Source organism: Aulonocara stuartgranti (assembly GCF_965226115.1).
Source record: "Aulonocara stuartgranti genome assembly, chromosome: 3".
Taxonomy (NCBI): Eukaryota; Metazoa; Chordata; class Actinopteri; order Cichliformes; family Cichlidae; genus Aulonocara; species Aulonocara stuartgranti.
This window is the reverse complement of record NC_138941.1, coordinates 39,595,805-39,617,648: the sequence shown is the minus strand read 5'-3', so window position 1 is coordinate 39,617,648 and position 21,844 is coordinate 39,595,805. Positions and strand designations below refer to the sequence as shown.

The following is a 21,844-nucleotide window of genomic DNA, read 5'->3' as shown; positions in this document are numbered from 1 at the left end:
TGTTAATGTGTCTCTCTGTCTTCAGTTGCGTGTTCAGGATGAGAAATGCGTGCTCGATCGGGTTGCGATCAGGTGATTGGCTCTGCCATTCCAGATGATTCCACTTGTTAACCTTCAATAAGCTCTGTTCACTTCAGAATTAATGTGTCTGCTTCTGTTTTCTGTCCCATCATCAATAAACAATAGTGCCCAGTGTCACTGGAAGCTGCGGGTAACCATTCGTCACACTGCCTTTACCGCGTTTCACAGATTATGTTGATTATGAGCAGAAGGAGCAGCCTTCACAATTCTTTCTTCTGTTATTCTGGGGCAAATTAGTGTGTCCAAAAATGCTGTTCCTGAGCTGCTCGAAAGGGGTTTTTAGACATAATTTGGTCAAATCTAACCTGAGCCTTTGCATATTCTGGGATAGCTTATGTTTTATTGTTTGTTTGTTTTTCATTAAATCTGTTCTCAAGTTAAGATATGCTTACTTCCTGATATGTTTTCTCAGTTGGATGTTGTGAGCAGACATTTCTTTACCATAGAAAGGATCCTATGATCATCCACAACTGTTGTCTTTCCTGGACGTCCAGGTCTCCTTATGTTGCTTAGGCAACCATCTATTGTATTTATCAGTCCCTCATATGTTAGTTTACAGTATTATTACCTCCCATTTAGTAGTTTCTTAAATTGCCAAAATTGATATAAGTTTGACTCTAATCTTGAAGTTGAACTTGTTTCACTTGCGCTGATCACATGCTGTGAGTTCACATCAACAGCTTACAAATGCAACTATTGGAATAAAGAAAGACCTTTTACATTTTGAATTAGTGAAGAAATAACGTAAAAATATAACACATGCCTTTTTCATAGACAGGTGTGTTTTGTGTGTGTGAATTACACTGAGGCCATGGAAAGAAGGCACTGTGTACAAAAATGACTTCAGTTTCTCAGTGATGAATGCACTATTTTGTTCAACTCCTCAAATGCAAACTGAGACTCTGCACTTAATCCAAACTCATTACACGTGCATCCATAAGCTAAATCTGACTATTGTCACGTCTGGTAGCGTGATTTCATTTTGCCAAGAAGGCCAAAACTTGATCATTTGCAAACCTTCTGCATTACAAGCGTGCAGATGTGCTGCAAATCCGAGCAGCTTCAAGTGTTTCACTTGCGTTTTTCAGTTTTTCTTTTAGTTCTGAAAAAGTTCAAACATGCAGCACGTACCTAAAACTTCACCCCGTGTTCCTGAAAACGTCACGCACATCTCTCACATTTGACTGCACTTGTTTTAAGTTACACATGAAACTGCATGGTTATAGTTGGAAGTGAAAAATGAGCAGTTCAGTTATTTGGGGTGAAAAACACAGAAATGGTTTGTGACCTTTTGTCAGTGCTTGTCAACTCGCCCTGTGCTTGCTATCTCCCTTCCCAGGTGAAGAGGAAGGGGATGGCTACGAGACCGATCACCAGGACTACTGTGAGGTGTGTCAGCAGGGCGGGGAGATCATCCTGTGCGACACCTGTCCTCGAGCGTACCACCTCGTCTGCCTTGAGCCTGAGCTGGACAAGGCCCCCGAGGGCAAGTGGAGCTGTCCCCATTGTGTAAGTACAACTGCTCCTGTTTTTTATTTTCCCGTCTCCTTTGCATCGTTTTTATTCCACAACTTATCTCCGAGCTGTGTGGCTACCTGAGCAGCAAAAACACCTGTTACTGTTAGTTAAAGCTTGTTTTCTTGGAGGATCAGATGAGTAGAAACCCTTTAAGCTTATCAGAAATCTGAGCGGGGAAGCGGCTACGTGCAGACATCCTGCCTCAACAAAAAACTGTCGCCAAATGTGGGTGTAATCTATTCAGCAATGGCACAAATATTGCTCAGTGCTAATTTCTAGATGCTGCGAAGTCTTGGTATCAGATCTCTGAGATTAGTCAGTTAAGGTGCTGTGAAACTGCTCACTAAATTGCTGCATTAAATCCACTGTGTAGAATTTTATGTGATTGTTTCGACTGGTTTAGCTTTTTAGTTTCTTTATGAGTCACGTGTTTTTATCTGTAGGGACGACCTGGTATTGATATCGAAAGTGTGAACAAAGTGAGCGATACTTGCGCTTAAATGTCATTTAGCTAACTGACTGGAGGAGCGGAGAAAAAGAGGGAAAGGGCATGCACTGGTGACAAACAGGAAGCTGAAAAGAAGCTTTTTACCTGCTGTTTATTCAGCGCAAGTGTCAGGTTTATCTGAGTCAAGCATCCCTGAATACCAAGAAGTGGTAGACTGGCATTGAATTTGAAGGAGAGCTGGATCAGAGCAGTATAACTGTCACACTCAAGGTGTTTGTTGACGTGCTAGTGAGATACTTACACTTTGAAAGGGTTGGGGATTTTTTCTGGTCCTTTTTTTTTTGGAAAATTTCGACTCCCCCGAGTAGGTGCTATAGCACAGTCAAAATTTCCACTTCATTAATCGTGAACATTTCAACAATCAAATGCCATGTTGTAAATATGTATGCATTATTCAAAAAGCAATGATTTGTAATGCCGTGTAACCATTCTGCAGTTTGAAAGTCACTGGTTCTTGCAAATAAACGATTTCACATTCTCATTTTATTCTGCACAGCAAGGCGAAAAGCTGCTTGCTTTCCTCCGGAGTGTGAGCTCCCTATATGTCACCAGGCTACATTTACAAATTGGCAAATGCCGGTTTTAATATCGTACAGTAGTTGCCAAAACTGTGTTTTATATAAGCTTTGGTCTGTAGTGACTGAGATAGCAGACATTTACTTTAACTGTCAGTGTTGCACAGGGATAGTAGACCCCAAATATGGGTTACATACTGCAGCTGTTACATAAATCAGGTATTTCTTTTTTTAACCTTTATTCACCCAGAATAGGCTCACTTGGAGCAGTGGTCTATTTTTCACAAACTCCATCCTTCACAGTCACGGAGGCCTACTTAAAACAGCACCTGAGCAGCTCCAGCAAAGGTCCTTCTCCCGCTTATCTTATGTCTCACAACCACATTCCCACTTAAGGCTAAAAGAGTCAATGGGAGCCAGGACTCTCAGTGCAATGAACAGCTGGCAACATTAGCAGCTTAATTTTTTTCTGTGAGTCATTAATATGTAACCACAAAATTCTCAATAAGCATCTTGTGGTTGTTGAAAGCTCCTTTTACTTCATGTGTTCAGGATGTTCCTCAGTTTAACGGTTTTGTTTTCTCTCGCTTTCTTTCAGGAAAAAGAGGGAATCCAGTGGGAAGCAAAAGACGAAGACTTTGAGGATTTTGAGGAGGACAGCGAGGACAGAGTGATATCAGAGGTCGGCGTGAGGGTCGCCACTGGGGCGGAGGAGGAAGATGACGACCACATGGAGTTCTGTCGGGTGTGTAAAGACGGAGGTGAGCTGTTGTGCTGCGACACCTGTACGTCTTCCTACCACATCCACTGTCTGAACCCGCCGTTGCCGGAGATTCCCAACGGAGAGTGGCTGTGTCCACGATGCACGGTCAGTTGATGCTCTTGTCACAGTATTTTTTTAATCTATACCTCACAGATTTCCATCTTCTCGCTTAAATAAACTGATGTGATTTTAAAAATGCATTTTTGCTCCAGTGTCCGCCAATCAAGGGACGTGTCCAAAAGATCCTCCACTGGCGATGGGGTGAGCCTCCACCTCCCATTCCTGTTCCACCCGCTCCCGACGCTCCACCCGACGCCCCGCCACCGCCACCAATGAAAGGCAGGGCAGAGAGGGAGTTCTTTGTAAAGCTGACCGGACAGTCCTACTGGCACTGCACCTGGATCACTGAGCTGCAGGTGAGTCTGAAAGTCACAACCACAAATAATGGCAAGTCTGTTTTCTAGGGATTCCCCCTCCTCAGTCCAAATATTTCTTCTTCTTCTTTTTTTTTAGCCACACACGTGTCAGAGTAATGAACCAGACAGCACACATCTGTCTTTTTAATCAAGCTCCTGCAGCCTAATGTACATCCCTTTGACAACATGCCGTAGCAAAAATGTTAATAAAGTAATTAAATTAAATTCACAGTATTGCTCCCTATAAAATAACTGATATTTCTTATACACACACTGGCCATCAGGTATACCAGTACAAAAATATCTAAAAAGTCAACACATGGCAGCAACTCTATGCCTTTAGACACGTAGACACGATGTGGACTTCCAGCACCTTGTGGAATCTGTGCCGTGAAGAATTAAAGTCGTTCTGAAGGCTAAACTGGGTCCAGCCCAGCAAGGTGTAACCAATGAAGTAGCCGTCTCAGGTAGTCAGCCTGGTTTGTTGTTGTTAAAAGACATATTTAAACTTACAGAGTTAGAGTTTTACTTGTTACATGTCCTTCAGAGGTTAAAATGCAGTTGTGTTTTGACTCTAGCCTGGCTCATTAGCTAATAACCACAAAAAATAACTTTTGCTTGCCCACCCTGGAGGAGAAGTATGAAAGAGAAAGCCCACACCAGACCACCCACAAACGGCCCTTTATAGGACCTTGTTTGGATTGTTGTTACACTGAAACTATGTATATCATGTGTAACTGTTGCTTAATCATCTCTGTGGCTGCAGCCGCTTCTCGCACACTCTTCCCTCAACAAGGGACCTACTTCACACACAGGCGTCTTAAAGGGGACAGAATGGGCGCTATCAGGCGAACCACGAGTGCAGCGCATTCGATTATCTGCATAAGCAAATGCTCGACCCCAAGAATCTTAAACTGATCCTTGGAAGCTTTATTCACAGGGCGGTCCTACTGTTTACACATATTTTAGCGACTGTTTTTACAGCCATAGATGGTATTTGTAAATGAACGTACATCATCACCATCACTAAAGATTATTATTCCCTTAAATTTCCTTTCTACTTTAAAAACTGCACTCAGCATGTCATTTGCAGTGTTTACTCAGCATTTTTGTATTCACCAGATTTATGAAACAAAACAGCAAAAACTGCTTTCTACATTTTTTAGATTGTTCTCCTGTGTTGAGTCTCTAATGCTTCAGATTTAAAAGATCTAACAATGGAAATCAAACCGTGGCTGAAATATAAACAACTGCTCTCCATATTTAGAATAAAATATATGACGAGGGTCACGTTTTTCCAAGTCTAAACAATGAAAAAAAAATGGTTTTGAAAACCACAAATCTAGGACGTCCTCACCTGAAAAATGATCATCTGACCAACTAATGTCTTTGTCTCATCAGCTGGAGATCTTCCACTCGGTCATGTATAGAAACTACCAGAGGAAGACGGACATGGACGAGCCTCCCAGCTTGGACTACGGCTCGGGGGGAGAGGATGAGAACGGAGTAGGAAAGAGCGAGAAGAGGAGGGCCAAAGACCCCCAGTATGCCATCATGGAGGACAAATACTACAGATATGGCATCAAGCCCGAGTGGATGATGATTCACCGGATCATCAATCACAGGTAAAGAGCCGTGCACACAAGCACGCAGAGGTCAGGTTTGTGAAGGACCACTAACTGTGATCATGTGTCTCCCTGCTAGTGTGGATAAGAAGGGGATATACCACTACCTGGTCAAGTGGCGAGACCTCGCCTACGACCAGTGTACATGGGAGAGAGACGACATGGATATCCCCGACTTTGCAATTTACAAGGCCAGCTACTGGAAACACAGGTATTTGTTTTTAAAGCTGTATTTCTCATTTATTAACCTCCTAAAACCTGCCGTCCACATATGTGGGCATCACATTTTGGGTTGTCCAGACCACAATACTAAATTTTGCTCTACAAAGGCCTGATATGCAGTTACGAGGACATTACACTGCCACCTGAAATGTTTCATGTTTCATGCTCTGAAATCTTTTACTTTTTTGACTTTGAAGTGATGCTAACAGTTTCAGGAAGACGTATGCCTGTAACAAATGAACCATATTGCTCAAAGGGGCACAGCTGCTGTTTCTCATTTTGTTTTTGTACTCAGGAAAAATGCTGCTGTGTTCAGACACCAAATAAAAAGTTTTGCACATCAATTGTGACTTTATAATGTTCTATCGAAATTTAATGCAAATCTCCTCATATGTGGATATAACTTTTCTCAGAAACTACATCAGGTAAAATGATCATTCGTTGTTTTTACATTCATCAGGTCTCAATCAGCCCAAAGAGAAATTAAAATTTCATGCAATGAAAAAGTTCGGGTTTTAGGAGGTTAAAGCAAGTCCGCTAGTGTTTTTCAGCCGCTTCACAGAGACCTGCCTACGTATACGTGCAGTCTCATCTCCCTTTGATGAATCGGATCCCTGCTAGAGTGAACAGCTTAGTGTCAGCGACGTGGCAATAATTCTGCTGCTGTTTAACAGGGACGCCATAATGAAGGAGGACCCAGACAAACCCAGGAAGATAAGGAACAAGAACTCAGATGAGGGTGAAGATGAGTCTCCAGGCTCACCACTCACTGATGTGAGTATTGTAAAGTGTGCAGCTGCTGTCTGCTGTTAGCCAGTCACTCTTTTTTGTTATAAAGTTATTAAATGTTTCTTATAAGAACAATCACATACTGCAATTCAGATTTACATTTTTTATATGCTATACTGTAAGGATTCCCTTACAATGTGTTCCCTTTATTTTTGTGTTAAATTGTACACATTTAAGGATCTTTATTGTATAAAAGCACACCACTGGTGAACCGACTTCGATTATTTTTACTAATAGTTTTACTAAAGCTGTCCGATGCAGCATGGGAGAATAACCACACTTTCCAATATTTCTCATTTTGCATATCTAAGCCTCTCTCTTGGTAATATTGCTCAAAACTATCTTTGAAAATGTAGATTATTGAACAGTTTCTGATTCATAACCTCATAATTGTTCAGCGTGGAGAGGTTTGTAAATCTGACAACTCAGTAGGTTACATAGGAGTTTAAAATCTGTACCATAAGTGCATCTGCTAAAAATCTCCGACGAGTTCAAATCCCAGTGATTGCCTGGGATTTTTCAAATTTATACCGCAGTCACAGGAAACACTACGAGGAGGCTGAGTGGTAGCATTGGCGACCGCCAGTATTTTTTTTTTATCATGTACAAATCTGTGCGCATTAAACCACAATAAGTCAAAATACAAACAAACAGACACAATTTGACCTTTCAGTCAAAACCTTTACAGAAAATAAACAAAGACTGATGAATGAAATTAGTTTTTTCTTGGTAATCCAGATGTTTTCAGGAAATGTAAAGGAATTTCCATCCATCCATTCGCTTCCGCTTATCCTTTATCGGGGTCACGGGGGAGCTGGAGCCTATCCCAGCTGTCTTAGGGCGAGAGGCGGGGTACACGCTGGACAGGTCGCCAGTCTGTTGCAGGGCTAACACACAGACAGAGACAGCCATTCACTCCCACATTCACACCTATGGCAATTTAGAGTTTCCAGTTAACCCAATCGTATCTCCTCACCGTTTTCTCATTTCTTCCCTTCAGCCTACAATAAAATACGAGGAGCAGCCAGACTTTGTCACGTCAACGGGCGGCACGCTACATCTGTACCAACTGGAGGGCCTGAACTGGCTTCGGTTTTCCTGGGCTCAGGGCACTGACACCATCCTGGCGGACGAGATGGGGCTGGGAAAGACCATCCAAACCATCGTCTTCCTCTATTCACTTTTCAAAGAGGTGCTGACCTTATCTCTGCTTTTTTCCTTTAACGTTGTTTAAAGTCTCGCTGTGTAACACGGTACTGATTTCCCTCTCTGCTCGCTTCAGGGTCACACTAAGGGTCCATTTCTAGTCAGCGCTCCACTCTCCACCATCATCAACTGGGAGAGGGAGTTTGAGATGTGGGCCCCCGATTTCTACGTGGTGACGTACACGGGAGACAAGGACAGCCGAGCCATCATCAGAGAGAACGAGTTCTCCTTTGATGACACGGCCGTCAAGGGAGGAAAGAAGACCTTCAAACTGAGGGTAAGGAGGGATCGTTAGCAGTAGCGGGAAAACACGATATCGACAGTGGCGTCCACTCATCCTTCCTCCCTTGTTTGTCCTCCTGCAGCGAGAAGCTCCTATTAAATTCCACGTGCTGCTGACCTCCTACGAGCTGGTGACCATCGACCAAACGGCGCTGAAGTCTATTGACTGGGCCTGTCTGGTGGTGGATGAAGCTCACCGCCTTAAGAACAACCAGTCCAAGGTACAGCAGCTACTGCATATGAGTCCACATTAACGCACTTCACCTCTCTCTGGTGGCCAAACTATGCAATGGCAACACTTTAGTCCCACAGTACTTAACTACTTTCATAGGTCGTTTAATGTACTTTATCATGAGAGTAATAGATTAAGTATTAGCTGTACTTCTTCAGGAAGTTGGGGTCCATGCCATAATGACTTAATTACAACTAATTATAAGATCTATGCAATATAAGATATTTACTTACAGTATAAAACACCTTAAGGCGACTATTGTTGTGAGTTTGCACTATAGAAATAAAACTGATGTGAAATTAAGTCAAATATGTTTGTTTTTTAATGATGTGGAAGAGTTTAGAAAAATCCACTGAGAGTTAAATAACGCTGAGCTTCCTTATTTGTGTTTCCAGTTCTTCAGGCGTCTGAACGACTACAAGATCGACTACAAGCTTCTGCTCACAGGAACTCCGTTACAGAACAACCTGGAGGAGCTGTTTCACCTGCTCAACTTCCTCACACCTAACCGCTTCAAGTAGGACTTCTTTCTTTGTAAAGCACACACCTTCACACTACATGAACACCTAATTTTAAAAGGGGGTCCTACAAGAGTAGCTTTGCATGAGTCGTCATTAATTTAAAAAATAATGAATCTGTTCTAGCTTTTGGTGCAGCCCATTCACTTCATCCCCTGTTAGAAAAAGCTGTTTTACCTACTCTCTGTTAAGTGTGTCATATTTAACACATGAGTTTTTATGTGTTTGTGAGAGTGTAGAAGTATAATACAAATAAATCTCATGTATGCAAATTAATATTTAACTAATTATAAAATGGTCAGGTGTTTGAACAAACACTGACAATTTTCTAGCAATTATAAAGAGTTGAGGCCACACTCTTGAAAGGCCACTTTCTTCTGATTGGCTGCCCCTCGTCTGGCTCCCTCAAACAAAAGCTTGTAAGCGTTGCGTCCATAGAAGCAAATGAAGCTGATATCTGTTCAGCACAAAAGTAGAAAAGATAGTAACTGAGTGTTTGGAGTAGTCTAAAGCCTAATGCTTAGGTTTACAGGGGTTACTATTATGTACACGTATCTCATTACCTGTAAACAGTAATGTGCCCAGTACTTGTAGCTCTACTAATTCATCTGTTCTTATTTCTAGTTGCAGTAGAATTGTCTATGATAGATTTTCTTCTCTCTCTCTTTGCAGTAACCTCGAGGGCTTCCTAGAAGAGTTCGCTGACATTTCCAAGGAGGACCAGATCAAGAAGCTCCATGACCTGCTGGGGCCTCACATGTTGCGCAGACTGAAGGCCGACGTCTTCAAGAACATGCCCGCCAAGACCGAGCTGATTGTCAGAGTGGAGCTGAGCCCTATGCAGAAGTATGACACTGACAAATGTAGATACAAATCTACGTTTGTAGCACTTAGACGAGCATCTTCCGTAGCCTAAAACCAAGGTCAGATTCAACTGAAAGGGTGTGTTTGTGTGTACAAGTGCGACAGTTAGTCTATACATCCTCTGTTGTTTGTAAGTGTTTGTTGGAGGGGAGAAAAAGGTTTTAAAAAGACTTCATCTTGATCTACACATTATATAAACATTGTATAAACAACAGGAGCCAGGCATTAATCTGGAGTTGGTACCCCTCTGCACTCTCCTGGGAAGCTTTTGTACATGTTGGAGCCTGTCTGTGGGATTGTTGTCCGTTAATGCAGAAAAGCATTTGGGCGGTCAGACACTGATGTCAGATCAGACGGGCTGACTCTTTCTAGTTCATCCCAAAGGTGTTCGGTAGAGTTGAGGTGTTCCCACAAAGCTGGAAATACAGAATTGAAGAACTGAAGAGTTTGTAAACTCTTAGATTTTTCTCATGATTTCCTTTCTTTTGGTTTCTTTTCTTGGAGACCAAAATGTGACACTACAAACCACATGAGAACATTCAGTCCTCTTATTGGCCGGATGTGTTCAGAGCAGGAGCAACATTGTTCTGGACTAGTGAATAACATGGAGCAGTTATTCCTAACATTTGTATTCAATATACCTGACTGCAACAAGATCGGCTAGAGATTGGATCACGTTTTCACCATAAACCAGTTGCTCACTCATCCAATGGCCTTTTTGTTGTTATTTCGGTCCTCACTCATGTGCGATTACTTTGTTCACATCTGCACCAATCAACCACATTAAAGCGAAAAATGAACCAGCTGTGCATCTTAAAACTGAACAGCTGGCTCCTGGAATTCCTCCACCAGTGTCAGTGGGACTCAGTGAAATGCGAGAATTCAAAGATTTAATAGATCCATCTAATGTTGTTGACGTCGTGTTGACACACTCCTAATCATTTCACGATTTTGTGTTTTTCTTGGATTTTCTTAAATGCAGGAAATACTACAAGCTAATTCTGACCAAAAACTTTGAAGCTCTAAACTCGAAAGGCGGAGGAAATCAGGTCTCGCTGCTCAACATCATGATGGACCTAAAGAAGTGCTGCAATCATCCCTACCTCTTCCCCGTTGCCTCAATGGTGAGAAGAAACAAAAGGACACTTTTGTCTTTGGGGATTCTTGATCCACAGAAAGAGTAGATTTAATGCTGCTTAAGTTTCCTGTATTATTTCAGCATTTACTCCAAGATTTGCTTTAAATGAATAGCAAATTGCTTAACAGGGACACCCTGTGGTAATGTGTGGAAGAGCTCCTGTGTCATACTGTATCTTCTTTGTGTTTGTAGGAATCCCCGAAAACACCCAGCGGTGCTTATGAAGGGTCAGCCCTCACTAAGGCCTCTGGGAAACTGACCCTGTTGCAGAAGATGCTGAGGAAGCTGAAAGAGCAGGGACACCGAGTGCTGGTCTTCTCACAGGTACGTCTTCACACAGACACAAACGAGCGCGCATTCACACATGCAAACACCAGATGGGTATCTCCCTGCGCAGATGTTAAATTGGTCTCGTGACATCTCCAGAAGGCTCAGCGGCAGGCTGTGATTCCAGCTGTGCGGCTGCACGGGTAATCAAGTATTCATGAAAACACATGCCGGTGTCTCTCTCTACCTCTCTGTCTCCTCCGTTTTCAGATGACTAAAATGCTCGACTTACTTGAAGATTTTCTGGATTATGAAGGTTACAAGTACGAGCGAATTGATGGAGGCATCACGGGAGCGCTGAGGCAAGAAGCCATCGACCGCTTTAACGGTGAGACACAGGATCAAGTGCGGTAAGCTGACCGTGAGCTCAGCTAAGGATGAGTAGGTGTCACGCTGCCTTGCAGTACTCTAGAAAGACTCATTAAATTGACAGAAATAACAAAAATGCTGCGACAGACTAACCGAGAAAGTTTGCTGATTAAAATATAAGTTAAAATGTTTTAAAACGATACGAGACAGTTATACCAATAGGCTGTATGTACAAGACTGACACAGGCAGTAGTCAGTGAAGTCATGTGTTTCTGCCACATTTATTTTAGCTTGTTGAAACCAACCGTAACAAGCATGCCTGTGGAAGCTGGGACCACTGCACTCTTAAAGGGAGTGTGCCCTCGGTAGCTTCTCCTTCAGCACTAATGGGGCCATAATGGTTTTACAGAACCTTTTTACAGTGCAGGCAATATACTGCATTTTAAAATGATGCAATTTACACATTATTAATAAAACTACTGTTAAGTCAAATTTAATTTAAATGTGATGTACAAAGCGTGTCATTAAAGTGCTTATTTATTTATTCGTCGTCAGGATTCAGATGGTTCTCTACATTTAGGTCGAGGGTCATATGATGATGATGTTGCTTTGATTGCACAATAACAAGAAGAAATATGGAAAACACTTTCAAAAACATTCTGTTGGTAACGCTCAACTCCTCATTTGACTTTTGGGATTCAATGTTTAAGAAAATGAAGAATCTGAGGGCAAGATTTAGCATGATGATCATAGAAATGATACCTCCCAAATGCGGTAAAGCAAAAGCAACAAGTCTGTTTTGAAAATGTAAGGAGTAAAAAGTACATAAATTTTTTTTTAATTCAGGGAGTAAAAGTAAAAAGTAGTCCGAAAAAAAAAGTAAAGTATAAACAACTGTAAATTGCACTTAAGTACATTAAGGAAGTATTTGTACTTCGTTACCTACAGGGAGTGCAGAATTATTAGGCAAGTTGTATTTTTGAGGGATAATTTTATTATTGAACAACAACCATGTTCTCAATGAACCCAAAAAACTCATTAATATCAAAGCTGAATGTTTTTGGAAGTAGTTTTTAGTTTGAGCTATTTTAGGGGGATATCTGTGTGTGCAGGTGACTATTACTGTGCATAATTATTAGGCAACTTAACTAAAAACAAATATATACCCATTTCAATTATTTATTTTTACCAGTGAAACCAATATAACATCTCCATATTCACAAATATACATTTCTGACATTCAAAAACAAAACAAAAACAAATCAGCGACCAATATAGCCACCTTTCTTTGCAAGGACACTCAAAAGCCTGCCATCCATGGATTCTGTCAGTGTTTTGATCTGTTCACCATCAACATTGCGTGCAGCAGCAACCACAGCCTCCCAGACACTGTTCAGAGAGGAGTACTGTTTTCCCTCCTTGTAAATCTCACATTTGATGATGGACCACAGGTTCTCAATGGGGTTCAGATCAGGTGAACAAGGTGGCCATGTCATTAGTTTTTCTTCTTTTATACCCTTTCTTGCCAGCCACGCTGTGGAGTACTTGGACGCGTGTGATGGAGCATTGTCCTGCATGAAAATCATGTTTTTCTTGAAGGATGCAGACTTCTTCCTGTACCACTGCTTGAAGAAGGTGTCTTCCAGAAACTGGCAGTAGGACTGGGAGTTGAGCTTGACTCCATCCTCAACCCGAAAAGGCCCCACAAGCTCATCTTTGATGATACCAGCCCAAACCAGTACTCCACCTCCACCTTGCTGGCGTCTGAGTCGGACTGGAGCTCTCTGCCCTTTACCAATCCAGCCACGGGCCCATCCATCTGGCCCATCAAGACTCACTCTCATTTCATCAGTCCATAAAACCTTAGAAAAACCAGTCTTGAGATATTTCTTGGCCCAGTCTTGACGTTTCAGCTTGTGTGTCTTGTTCAGTGGTGGTCGTCTTTCAGCCTTTCTTACCTTGGCCATGTCTCTGAGTATTGCACACCTTGTGCTTTTGGGCACTCCAGTGATGTTGCAGCTCTGAAATATGGCCAAACTGGTGGCAAGTGGCATCTTGGCAGCTGCACGCTTGACTTTTCTCAGTTCATGGGCAGTTATTTTGCGCCTTGGTTTTTCCACACGCTTCTTGCGACCCTGTTGACTATTTTGAATGAAACGCTTGATTGTTCGATGATCACGCTTCAGAAGCTTTGCAATTTTGAGACTGCTGCATCCCTCTGCAAGATACCTCACTATTTTTGACTTTTCTGAGCCTGTCAAGTCCTTCTTTTGACCCATTTTGCCAAAGGAAAGGACGTTGCCTAATAATTATGCACACCTGATATAGGGTGTTGATGTCATTAGACCACACCCCTTCTCATTACAGAGATGCACATCACCTAATATGCTTAATTGGTAGTAGGCTTTCGAGCCTATACAGCTTGGAGTAAGACAATATGCATGAAGAGGATGATGTGGACAAAATACTCATTTGCCTAATAATTCTGCACTCCCTGTACAAAGCACGCAGCTGTGGAAAAGTGCTTGTGTCAACGGGTGTGACTGAGTGAATGAAGTATGTTGTATAAAGCAGTCAAATATAGTAGAAAAGCACCATTTACACACCCACACACACAAAGTGAAACCCATGATGTCAAAGCCTTTTTTGTTGAGATATTTTATTTTATTTTTTGTGGTGGTGGGGGGTGACCTTTATTGGATAGTGGAGAGTGGATGGGAAGAAGGGGGAAATTAAGCAACAAAGCACCTGGTGTTAGACTAGAAGCCTTGTGACACCCAATGAGCAAAATTGGCACCTTGACTTCTTCATGTTTTTCTCTCTGGAAACACAGTGACAATTTAAATCACAGAGAGGCAGCAGAAGAAGAATCTGTATGATTAAAAATATATATATATATTTATAGAAATTGCTGGGGACCGTGTGGGTTCGGAGGTAGAGACAGCCATGCTTAGGATAAATCTGACCGCTCAGGAGGGGTGCAGGACTTAAATTCTTGCATCTATCCCGCCAGATAAACATGAATCGTATGTGTAACAGCTGATCTGAGTGATTTGTAGAAGACAACATTGTTTTACTGTCAGAACCTGATCCATGTATGCAGTAATGAACAGTGGTTAGCACTGTCGCCTCACAGTAGAAGGTCCTGTGTTCAATTCCACCATCATGCCGGGGTCTTTCTTGCATGTTCTCCCCATGTTTGCGTGGGTTCTCTCCGCTTCCCACAGTCCAAAGGCATGCAGGTAGTCATGATAGGTTAATTGGTAACACTAAATTGCCCACAGGTGTGAAGGCAGGTGCGAATGTCTTTTATGAATGCCTCGCGACGCTGCCGAGATTCATCAAAGTCACTGTTACGTGCTGTAAGATCGTCCTGCATCAGCGATTCGTTTATGGCAGCTGTAGCTCAGGTGGAAGGTTGGTGGATCGATCTCAGCCCCGGTGCATCGGAGTGTGTGCAAAGATCACAAAGCATTTAAGCGTAGATAAAATCGCTGTATTGGAGGAATGAGCTTTCTGCACTCTGTAAATGCTCAGACTTTGTCACTGTAAAAAGAAGCAACTTGTAGCCTGTAAAACAAGATGTATCCTTGTATGTGTTACGCATACAATTTGGAAAATGGGGATTTTCACCTTTCCTCCCTGTAGTCCAGCTAAGTTAGTTGAGTTCTGCTCTGTTTGATTATTATATCGGTGTTATTGAACAGTAGAACTATTTGGGGCTCAGCTCTAAACATTCAGGCTGAAGAGCTCCAGGACAGAACGAATGTTTTGGCCCCGTGCTCACAGCTTTGAGCGCATCCACCCGCGCCAATTATGAGCTCATTCTGACAGCATCACCCCTTCTGCTTCCAAACACATGAACACTTCCAGCTACAGCTATCACAGCCACATAAGGTTCAAAATAGAGCCCCTTTTTAAGGTGATAATATCAGTGCAGTCTTTGATAAATTGCTTACTGCAGACTTTAGTAAAGCATGTTTGCGTGATTCTTTTACACACTGTCCTACAAGTGTTCCTGTTTATTTCCCTCTCACACATACGCTCTCCGCCCTCTCTGTTTCCAGCTCCGGGTGCTTGCCAGTTTTGCTTCTTGCTCTCCACCAGAGCCGGAGGTTTAGGCATCAACCTGGCCACAGCGGACACTGTCATCATCTTCGACTCGGACTGGAATCCTCATAATGACATTCAGGTGCCGTTCGGTCGGCTTTTCGTGTAAGCGAAGTGATCTCTACTTCATAAAACTTTGCCTCTTTAAAGAATTACCTCATCGCTTCCTTCGCAGGCCTTCAGTCGAGCTCACCGCATCGGACAGGCCAACAAGGTCATGATTTATCGTTTCGTAACGCGAGCCAGCGTGGAGGAGCGTATCACCCAGGTGGCCAAGAGGAAGATGATGCTGACCCACCTAGTGGTGCGCCCGGGTTTGGGATCCAAGGCAGGCTCCATGACCAAGCAGGAGCTGGATGACATCCTCAAGTTTGGGACGGAGGAGCTCTTCAAGGACGAGGGGGAAGGTGACGGCAGTTACTGTTGAATCTAAAAATAACACGTCCACGAGCTGAGCTGGATCTGTTAGTCAAATAAAACTAGGATTGTCTGTTAAATGTAATCAAGTAGGGGTTTGGCTTGGATTGGGATAGATTCTAATAGGGCATGTTTTGATAGGCTTATTCTGCTGAATTCAATTATTTTGTCAAATACACTCAGTTTAATGCCTTTCATTCTGACAGGTTTCGCCACAGGGCATTCCTGGCATGTTCTGGTGTTATTGATTAAAATAACTGACAAGAGCATTTTTACTTGTTAAAATGTGTTGGAAGAACCATAGAAACAATTGCTCGCTTTTTAACTCCACATTTGGCAGGCATGAAGAACAGTTCAGGGGATAAAGTTGAGGACGAGGGCAACGTCATTCACTATGACAGCACCGCCATCGAGAGGCTGCTGGACCGAAGCCAAGACGACACAGACGACTCGGATGTCCAGAACATGAACGAGTACCTCAGCTCCTTCAAAGTGGCCCAGTACATGGTGCGAGAAGAAGATAAGGTGAGGACACATTGAATACCCATTTATTGTATCTTTGCTTGCAAAAATGTGCAACTTGTGCAAAGGTCTGGAGTGGAGACATCGTTTTCTCCTCACATGGATGAAAAATAGAGATGAAGTGTAGCATTTCTTTGCACATACATGTTTAATGCTGCAGATCGAGGAGATTGAGCGGGAGATAATCAAACAGGAGGAGAACGTGGACCCAGATTATTGGGAGAAGCTTTTGCGGCATCACTACGAACAGCAACAAGAGGATCTGGCAAGCAAACTTGGTAAAGGAAAGAGGAACCGCAAGCCTGTCAACTACAATGATGCTGCACAGGAAGACCAAGGTAGGGGGCGAGTCTCGTGTAAGATGAAGAAACTCCACATAACAGAATGATGCTTAGGAGTAGGAAGCCCTGGATGTGAACATGGGTCCTCGTTCACGTGGACCTAAGAATGGATGTAAGATTTATTATGTTAATCTGGGGATCGAAGTAGAAAAATAATGAGGTCTCAGATTATGTGTGTGTGCTTTTTGAGTTATGACTTGCACAGTGGAAGTGAATGGGCCTGGCCTATTGACAGACCACCGTGTGCTGTTTCAGAGTGGCATGCTGACATTTCAGATAACCAGTCCGAGTACTCGGTGGGTTCTGAGGAGGAGGACGAGGACTTTGATGATCGGCCAGAAGGTAAGGAAAAGAATCGGAGGCATCAGATCGAGCAGAGCTGCTTGTGAAAGTCGAAATATATATTTTGTAGGACACGCTCTCAGGCCTGTGTTGAATTACAGCTTGAATTTGATTTAGTTGTTACAGTTCCCTGGCAGAGCGGAACAAGTTGGCTTGCCAAAAATTCAAACCAAAATGCTTCAGGCTTATCAGAAGTTTTTAACTCTTGGTTGACACGAATAACTGCCGGGTTGCAAAATGTAAAAATAAATAAAGAACATGTTTTATTGAGCGCATCTGTCTTTTTTGTAGCAAATATTCTTACGTGCGTCATTTTTGTTGCCTAATTTTTTGCACAGGACGACGGCAATCACGTCGGCAGTTGAGGAATGACAAAGATAAACCTCTGCCTCCTCTTCTGGCCAGGGTGGGAGGCAACCTTGAGGTTTGTACAGCTCTGGAACTAGTCTTACTCATTTGTTTTATTTTAAATTGTGATATTTCTGAAATCTGTCAGGCTTTTTTTTTTTTAAAGTGAACTAGCATTCACGGTTATTTTTTCAGCGATCTTTAAAAACCGAATGATCCTTTATTGGAGATGGCGGCAAAGCAATTACTTCTTCAATAGCTCTGAACCTTCTAAGCTCATTCATCATCCTGATTATGATGGACGTGATAATGATCTCCTGCACTGTTAAAGATTGGACTTAGAGTTTATTTTAGCATTATCAAAGAGTCAGACTTAAACAGAAAAGGCCCTGGGAGGTTTTAAAAACACAAAAGTGTCTGCAAGATTATGAAAAAGTTTTTCATTCTGGCATTTTCAATCAAGCTCTAGGATAATAGTAGTTCACATATATAAACTGTTCTTTCAATAGGTTCTGGGCTTTAACACACGCCAGCGCAAAGCTTTCCTGAATGCTGTAATGCGCTGGGGGATGCCATCTCAGGATGCTTTCTCTTCTCAGTGGCTTGTAAGAGACCTTAAAGGCAAGACTGAGAAAGAATTCAAGTAAGTAACAGACAGTTTATTACACGGAGGACCAAAACCCACAAAATTAAAATTATTACACATCATTTTGTAGATTCACAAGGAATTAAATGCACGAAATGCATATCTTAAAACACTGCAGTGCAAAGAACAATCATATCAGAAACTGACTTTTACTTTTCGCGCTCGCTATCCAGTGACAGAGATGTCACGGCTCAGTGGGTGATAATCCAATTCATCCTGTTCCAACATTGCATCATGCCATTAAACAGTCTGTTTCATTGTGAAGCTGCCAGTAATAAAAGAGCAATGAACTGGATTCGAAGCTTCGGGCGACTCACAAAAAAATCTTAAAAATATTCTTACTTTGTGTACAATTTTGTCTAAATTCTGATTGTTAACATCAGAATTCCCACTAAAAAGTTGTGTAGCTTTTTCTTTGAACTTGATAATGGCAGTTATGCACCAGGGTTAGGGGGCGACTATAACATCCTGCAGTTATAAAGGGTGTTTTTAAAGAAATGATGCATATGTAATTTGTTGGCTTTGCAGCAGATGGTGAAACAGCTGTGATGAGCTGATAAAGAGAACCAGACATAAACCTGAATGAAAGCATCAGCCCTATCCTTACCATCATTCACAAGTTAGATCCTGGCATGATGCTTGTAATAAATCCACAGCAGACCCGACCACACGTTCATGCTTTGCAGCATACTTTATTAACAGACACTATTTCCATACATGCATAATATACACATCACATGCTGCATAAAGGAATTAAACACAAAAGTGAACAGTGCTGTGAAAATAACTAGGAGAAAATACAAAATGTTATTAAGATATAATATTCAAATATGCTTTTGTTTTTTATTATGGTGGTCTTGGTCCTCCACACTATCAAGGTCAAGCTTTTAAACTTCCTCTAAGTCCAGTATGTTCATCTATCTCTGCCTTCTTCTTTCCCAGAGCTTACGTGTCTCTCTTCATGCGCCACTTGTGCGAGCCCGTCGCCGATGGAGCCGAGACGTTCGCCGATGGCGTCCCAAGAGAAGGACTGTGTCGACAGCCAGTTCTCACACGTATTGGCGTCATGTCACTCCTCAAGAAGAAGGTTAGACGAAACCTGTTGCCTTTCCTAGTTGCAGACAGATGAGTTGAATGATGCAAGTTATGACAGCTCTCATCCTCAAGAGTATTCTCTGGGGGAATCACTTTAATAACAAGATGTGTGGTTTAATATTCCAGGAAACGCAATTTGGTATGGAAAAAATACGACTGGTGTGTCTGTTTGGAGTACAATCAAACAAACTCGTGCTCTTTTAATAAGGCCCCGTCACACAAACCTAAAGATCAGGCGGCAACCATCTGTCAGCCACCGGTCACAAGGGGATAATGTGTATTCCCCAACTGGTTGGCAAGTGTTTGCTGGAGATTCATTTGTCTTGACATTCACTGCTAAGCCCTAGTCACACAGGTTAGTAACTCCCTCATAACCACCAGCCACTTCTGTAAAATGGGCAAACTGTGACTGTGATGGCAAACAGGTATACAGTGCTGCAAAGCAGACTTTACATCCTGCAGATTTCCACACAACAGCAGGATAGTCACCATTTGGTTGCATGGCTAAAGAGTTGGAAGTATGCAGCTGCACCTTCTTATTCTCTTTCACCCTGCAAAATTTTAAATTTGTCAGCAGTGAGATGTCAATACTTGAATTTCTGACAAGGGTGTAGAATTTAGTAGAGAAAAAAGGGGCTTATTATAATATGCAATAACTACTGAACTGTTACTGGAAATAATTTGGATCAAAAATTAAAAATCAGTTTGAAGTAAAGGGAGCAGTTTGCTTTTTTCCTAATCTGAGTGTCACCACACTATTTCTAAAAGGATTGGCTTTGTTATTTCTGACTAACTACGTGTGCGTGTAGGCTCAGATGCCATCTTTATCCTATAAAAAAGTCAAACTGTGTCTCTCGCTGATTCATTAGGTGACAGTTTATATTATGTGTCAGTAGAGAACAGTTCGATAATAAATGGAAGCAGGAGAAACCCAGCAGTTGTGTTTGTTGCTCCCTGCTGGCTCTGTGTCAGAGTCTTTCCTTTGAGTTAAATAAATGCTTGGAACATCGAACAGCAGCAGAAACAAAAAGTAATTCTTAAAACTGCATTAGTAGCTTTTATAGCTCAGATAAAGATTCAGAGTTTAAGGTGTTTATTGTTGCTCTGATTGTGTAAATAGGGTCTTGTGAAATGTGAAAAACATTAAGTGTGCTAACTAAGACTCCAGTGTGTTTTGTACCAGTGCAAGTAAAGATTTATATGAACAACACTACTACTACAACACTACAGAGACATGCACTTTTGCAGTATGCATTGCTCATTTGTTGAGTGTATCTGTTATTTATTTAATAGTTTTACGGTTATAGGGGGAAAAATGTGTTCACTAGTCTGCTGGTGTGTGATATGTGGATCTTGTACCTCTCATTGGGCATTAGAGAGATCAGACTGTTGTGTGCATAAATGCTTCCTGGATCTCTTCCCTACTTACTGGTCTATATTGGGGCCAGAACATCATCTAGTATTTTTCCATTTACAAAATTTTAGTGTTGTTTATCCAAGTTTCTTTCTGTCTGTGCAGCTTGCACTTGACCATGCTTGTCAGATTTATGTGTTTCTCTATCCAAAATATGAAAACCATGATAATCAGGGGTAAATAAACACCTCAGCAAAGAGATTGCCCTTGCAATTCTTGCCATAACAGAAAATGTCCAGTTTACTCAAGCATATCATGAACTCAGCTCTCATTCAGCTGTGGAGAATTAACAGTAATATTGTGAATATCTTGTGCAAAAATATCTTGTGCAGTTAAATGCAAAGTGGGAACGCTGGACTGTGCAGGTAACTGCTGAAAACTACTGCACGGAGAGTAAATTACTGAATGTAAATACGCTGAAAGACTAACGTAGAATAATTGCAACTACAAATCGTATGTAAGAAAGTTTGGATAAATATAATGATGATAAAGCACATCCAGATTTTTTTGTTTATAGGTGTTTTTGAAGAAAAGAAGAAATAGACCTCTTTCATGTGAAACGATCAATCATTACATCTCTAAATACCCTTTGATTTCTTTGCTGCTTCCACTTTCTCAGTTTATCTTAGTTTATCGAAACATCTTCTTTCCAGTTTTCAGTCCAACTTGTTTAAACGTGTACACATCCTGATCTGCTATCTGTGCCAGAGGGATTGTGTGATATACTGCCAGGCAAACAGGGCATGTAGGTGGTGTGTTTAAAGGAGGTGGTATTAGGTAAAGTGCGTGGGTGCCAAGTTTTTTATTATTATTTTTTACTGAGTGTTTCATGTTTTGTGTTCAGATCCAGGAGTTTGAGCACATCAACGGTCGGTGGAGTCTTCCAGAGCTCAAGTCTGAGGTTAGCATAGACAAATCCTCCTCCAGGGCCTCTTCTCCTGCGGTGAAAACCGCCACGCCCACCCCAGATGCCAGCTATAACAACACACCGTGCACCTCAAAGCCAGGTAACCCAAAAACATCCAATAACAGCGGCCAGCAGAGGGCGCTCCACGTAAATAAAAGCATGGTTGATGTGTAATGTGCAAATGATTTTACGTGTATGAACAAATGCAGCGACCCCTGCTCCTGCAGAGAAGATGGAAAAGAATGGGAAGGAGGGAGAAAAGGAGGAGGACAAGGAGGACGTTGAGGCCCTTGTGGAAAAAGAGAAACTGAAGGAGAAGGACGAAAGGAAAGAGGTGGATGGCAACAAAACTGCAGACCCTACAGAGGTGGGACTTGGTCCTCAAAATG

The 21,844-nt window shown here is 42.0% G+C and overlaps 1 protein-coding gene across 5 annotated transcripts in view; it reads left to right on the top strand.

The window, feature by feature from the left end:
- chd3 (chromodomain helicase DNA binding protein 3) overlaps positions 1–21,844 on the top strand; it is a 56,469-nt gene that overhangs the window by 8,280 nt on the left and 26,345 nt on the right. For 4 of the 5 annotated variants that reach the window (XM_082525883.1, XM_082525882.1, XM_082525880.1 and 1 more), the window contains exons 9-32: positions 1,421–1,590; positions 3,221–3,490; positions 3,598–3,801; positions 5,203–5,426; positions 5,506–5,637; positions 6,323–6,422; positions 7,438–7,629; positions 7,720–7,920; positions 8,009–8,146; positions 8,553–8,674; positions 9,348–9,521; positions 10,522–10,663; positions 10,870–11,001; positions 11,215–11,332; positions 15,381–15,505; positions 15,599–15,830; positions 16,181–16,365; positions 16,523–16,700; positions 16,959–17,045; positions 17,384–17,469; positions 17,903–18,036; positions 18,982–19,126; positions 21,393–21,555; positions 21,665–21,822. In XM_082525883.1, the coding sequence (XP_082382009.1) occupies positions 1,421–1,590; positions 3,221–3,490; positions 3,598–3,801; positions 5,203–5,426; positions 5,506–5,637; positions 6,323–6,422; positions 7,438–7,629; positions 7,720–7,920; positions 8,009–8,146; positions 8,553–8,674; positions 9,348–9,521; positions 10,522–10,663; positions 10,870–11,001; positions 11,215–11,332; positions 15,381–15,505; positions 15,599–15,830; positions 16,181–16,365; positions 16,523–16,700; positions 16,959–17,045; positions 17,384–17,469; positions 17,903–18,036; positions 18,982–19,126; positions 21,393–21,555; positions 21,665–21,822 (3,812 nt within the window). The remainder of the gene's footprint in view (positions 1–1,420; positions 1,591–3,220; positions 3,491–3,597; positions 3,802–5,202; positions 5,427–5,505; positions 5,638–6,322; positions 6,423–7,437; positions 7,630–7,719; positions 7,921–8,008; positions 8,147–8,552; positions 8,675–9,347; positions 9,522–10,521; positions 10,664–10,869; positions 11,002–11,214; positions 11,333–15,380; positions 15,506–15,598; positions 15,831–16,180; positions 16,366–16,522; positions 16,701–16,958; positions 17,046–17,383; positions 17,470–17,902; positions 18,037–18,981; positions 19,127–21,392; positions 21,556–21,664; positions 21,823–21,844) is intronic. The other variant, XM_082525881.1, reaches the window with a different exon arrangement.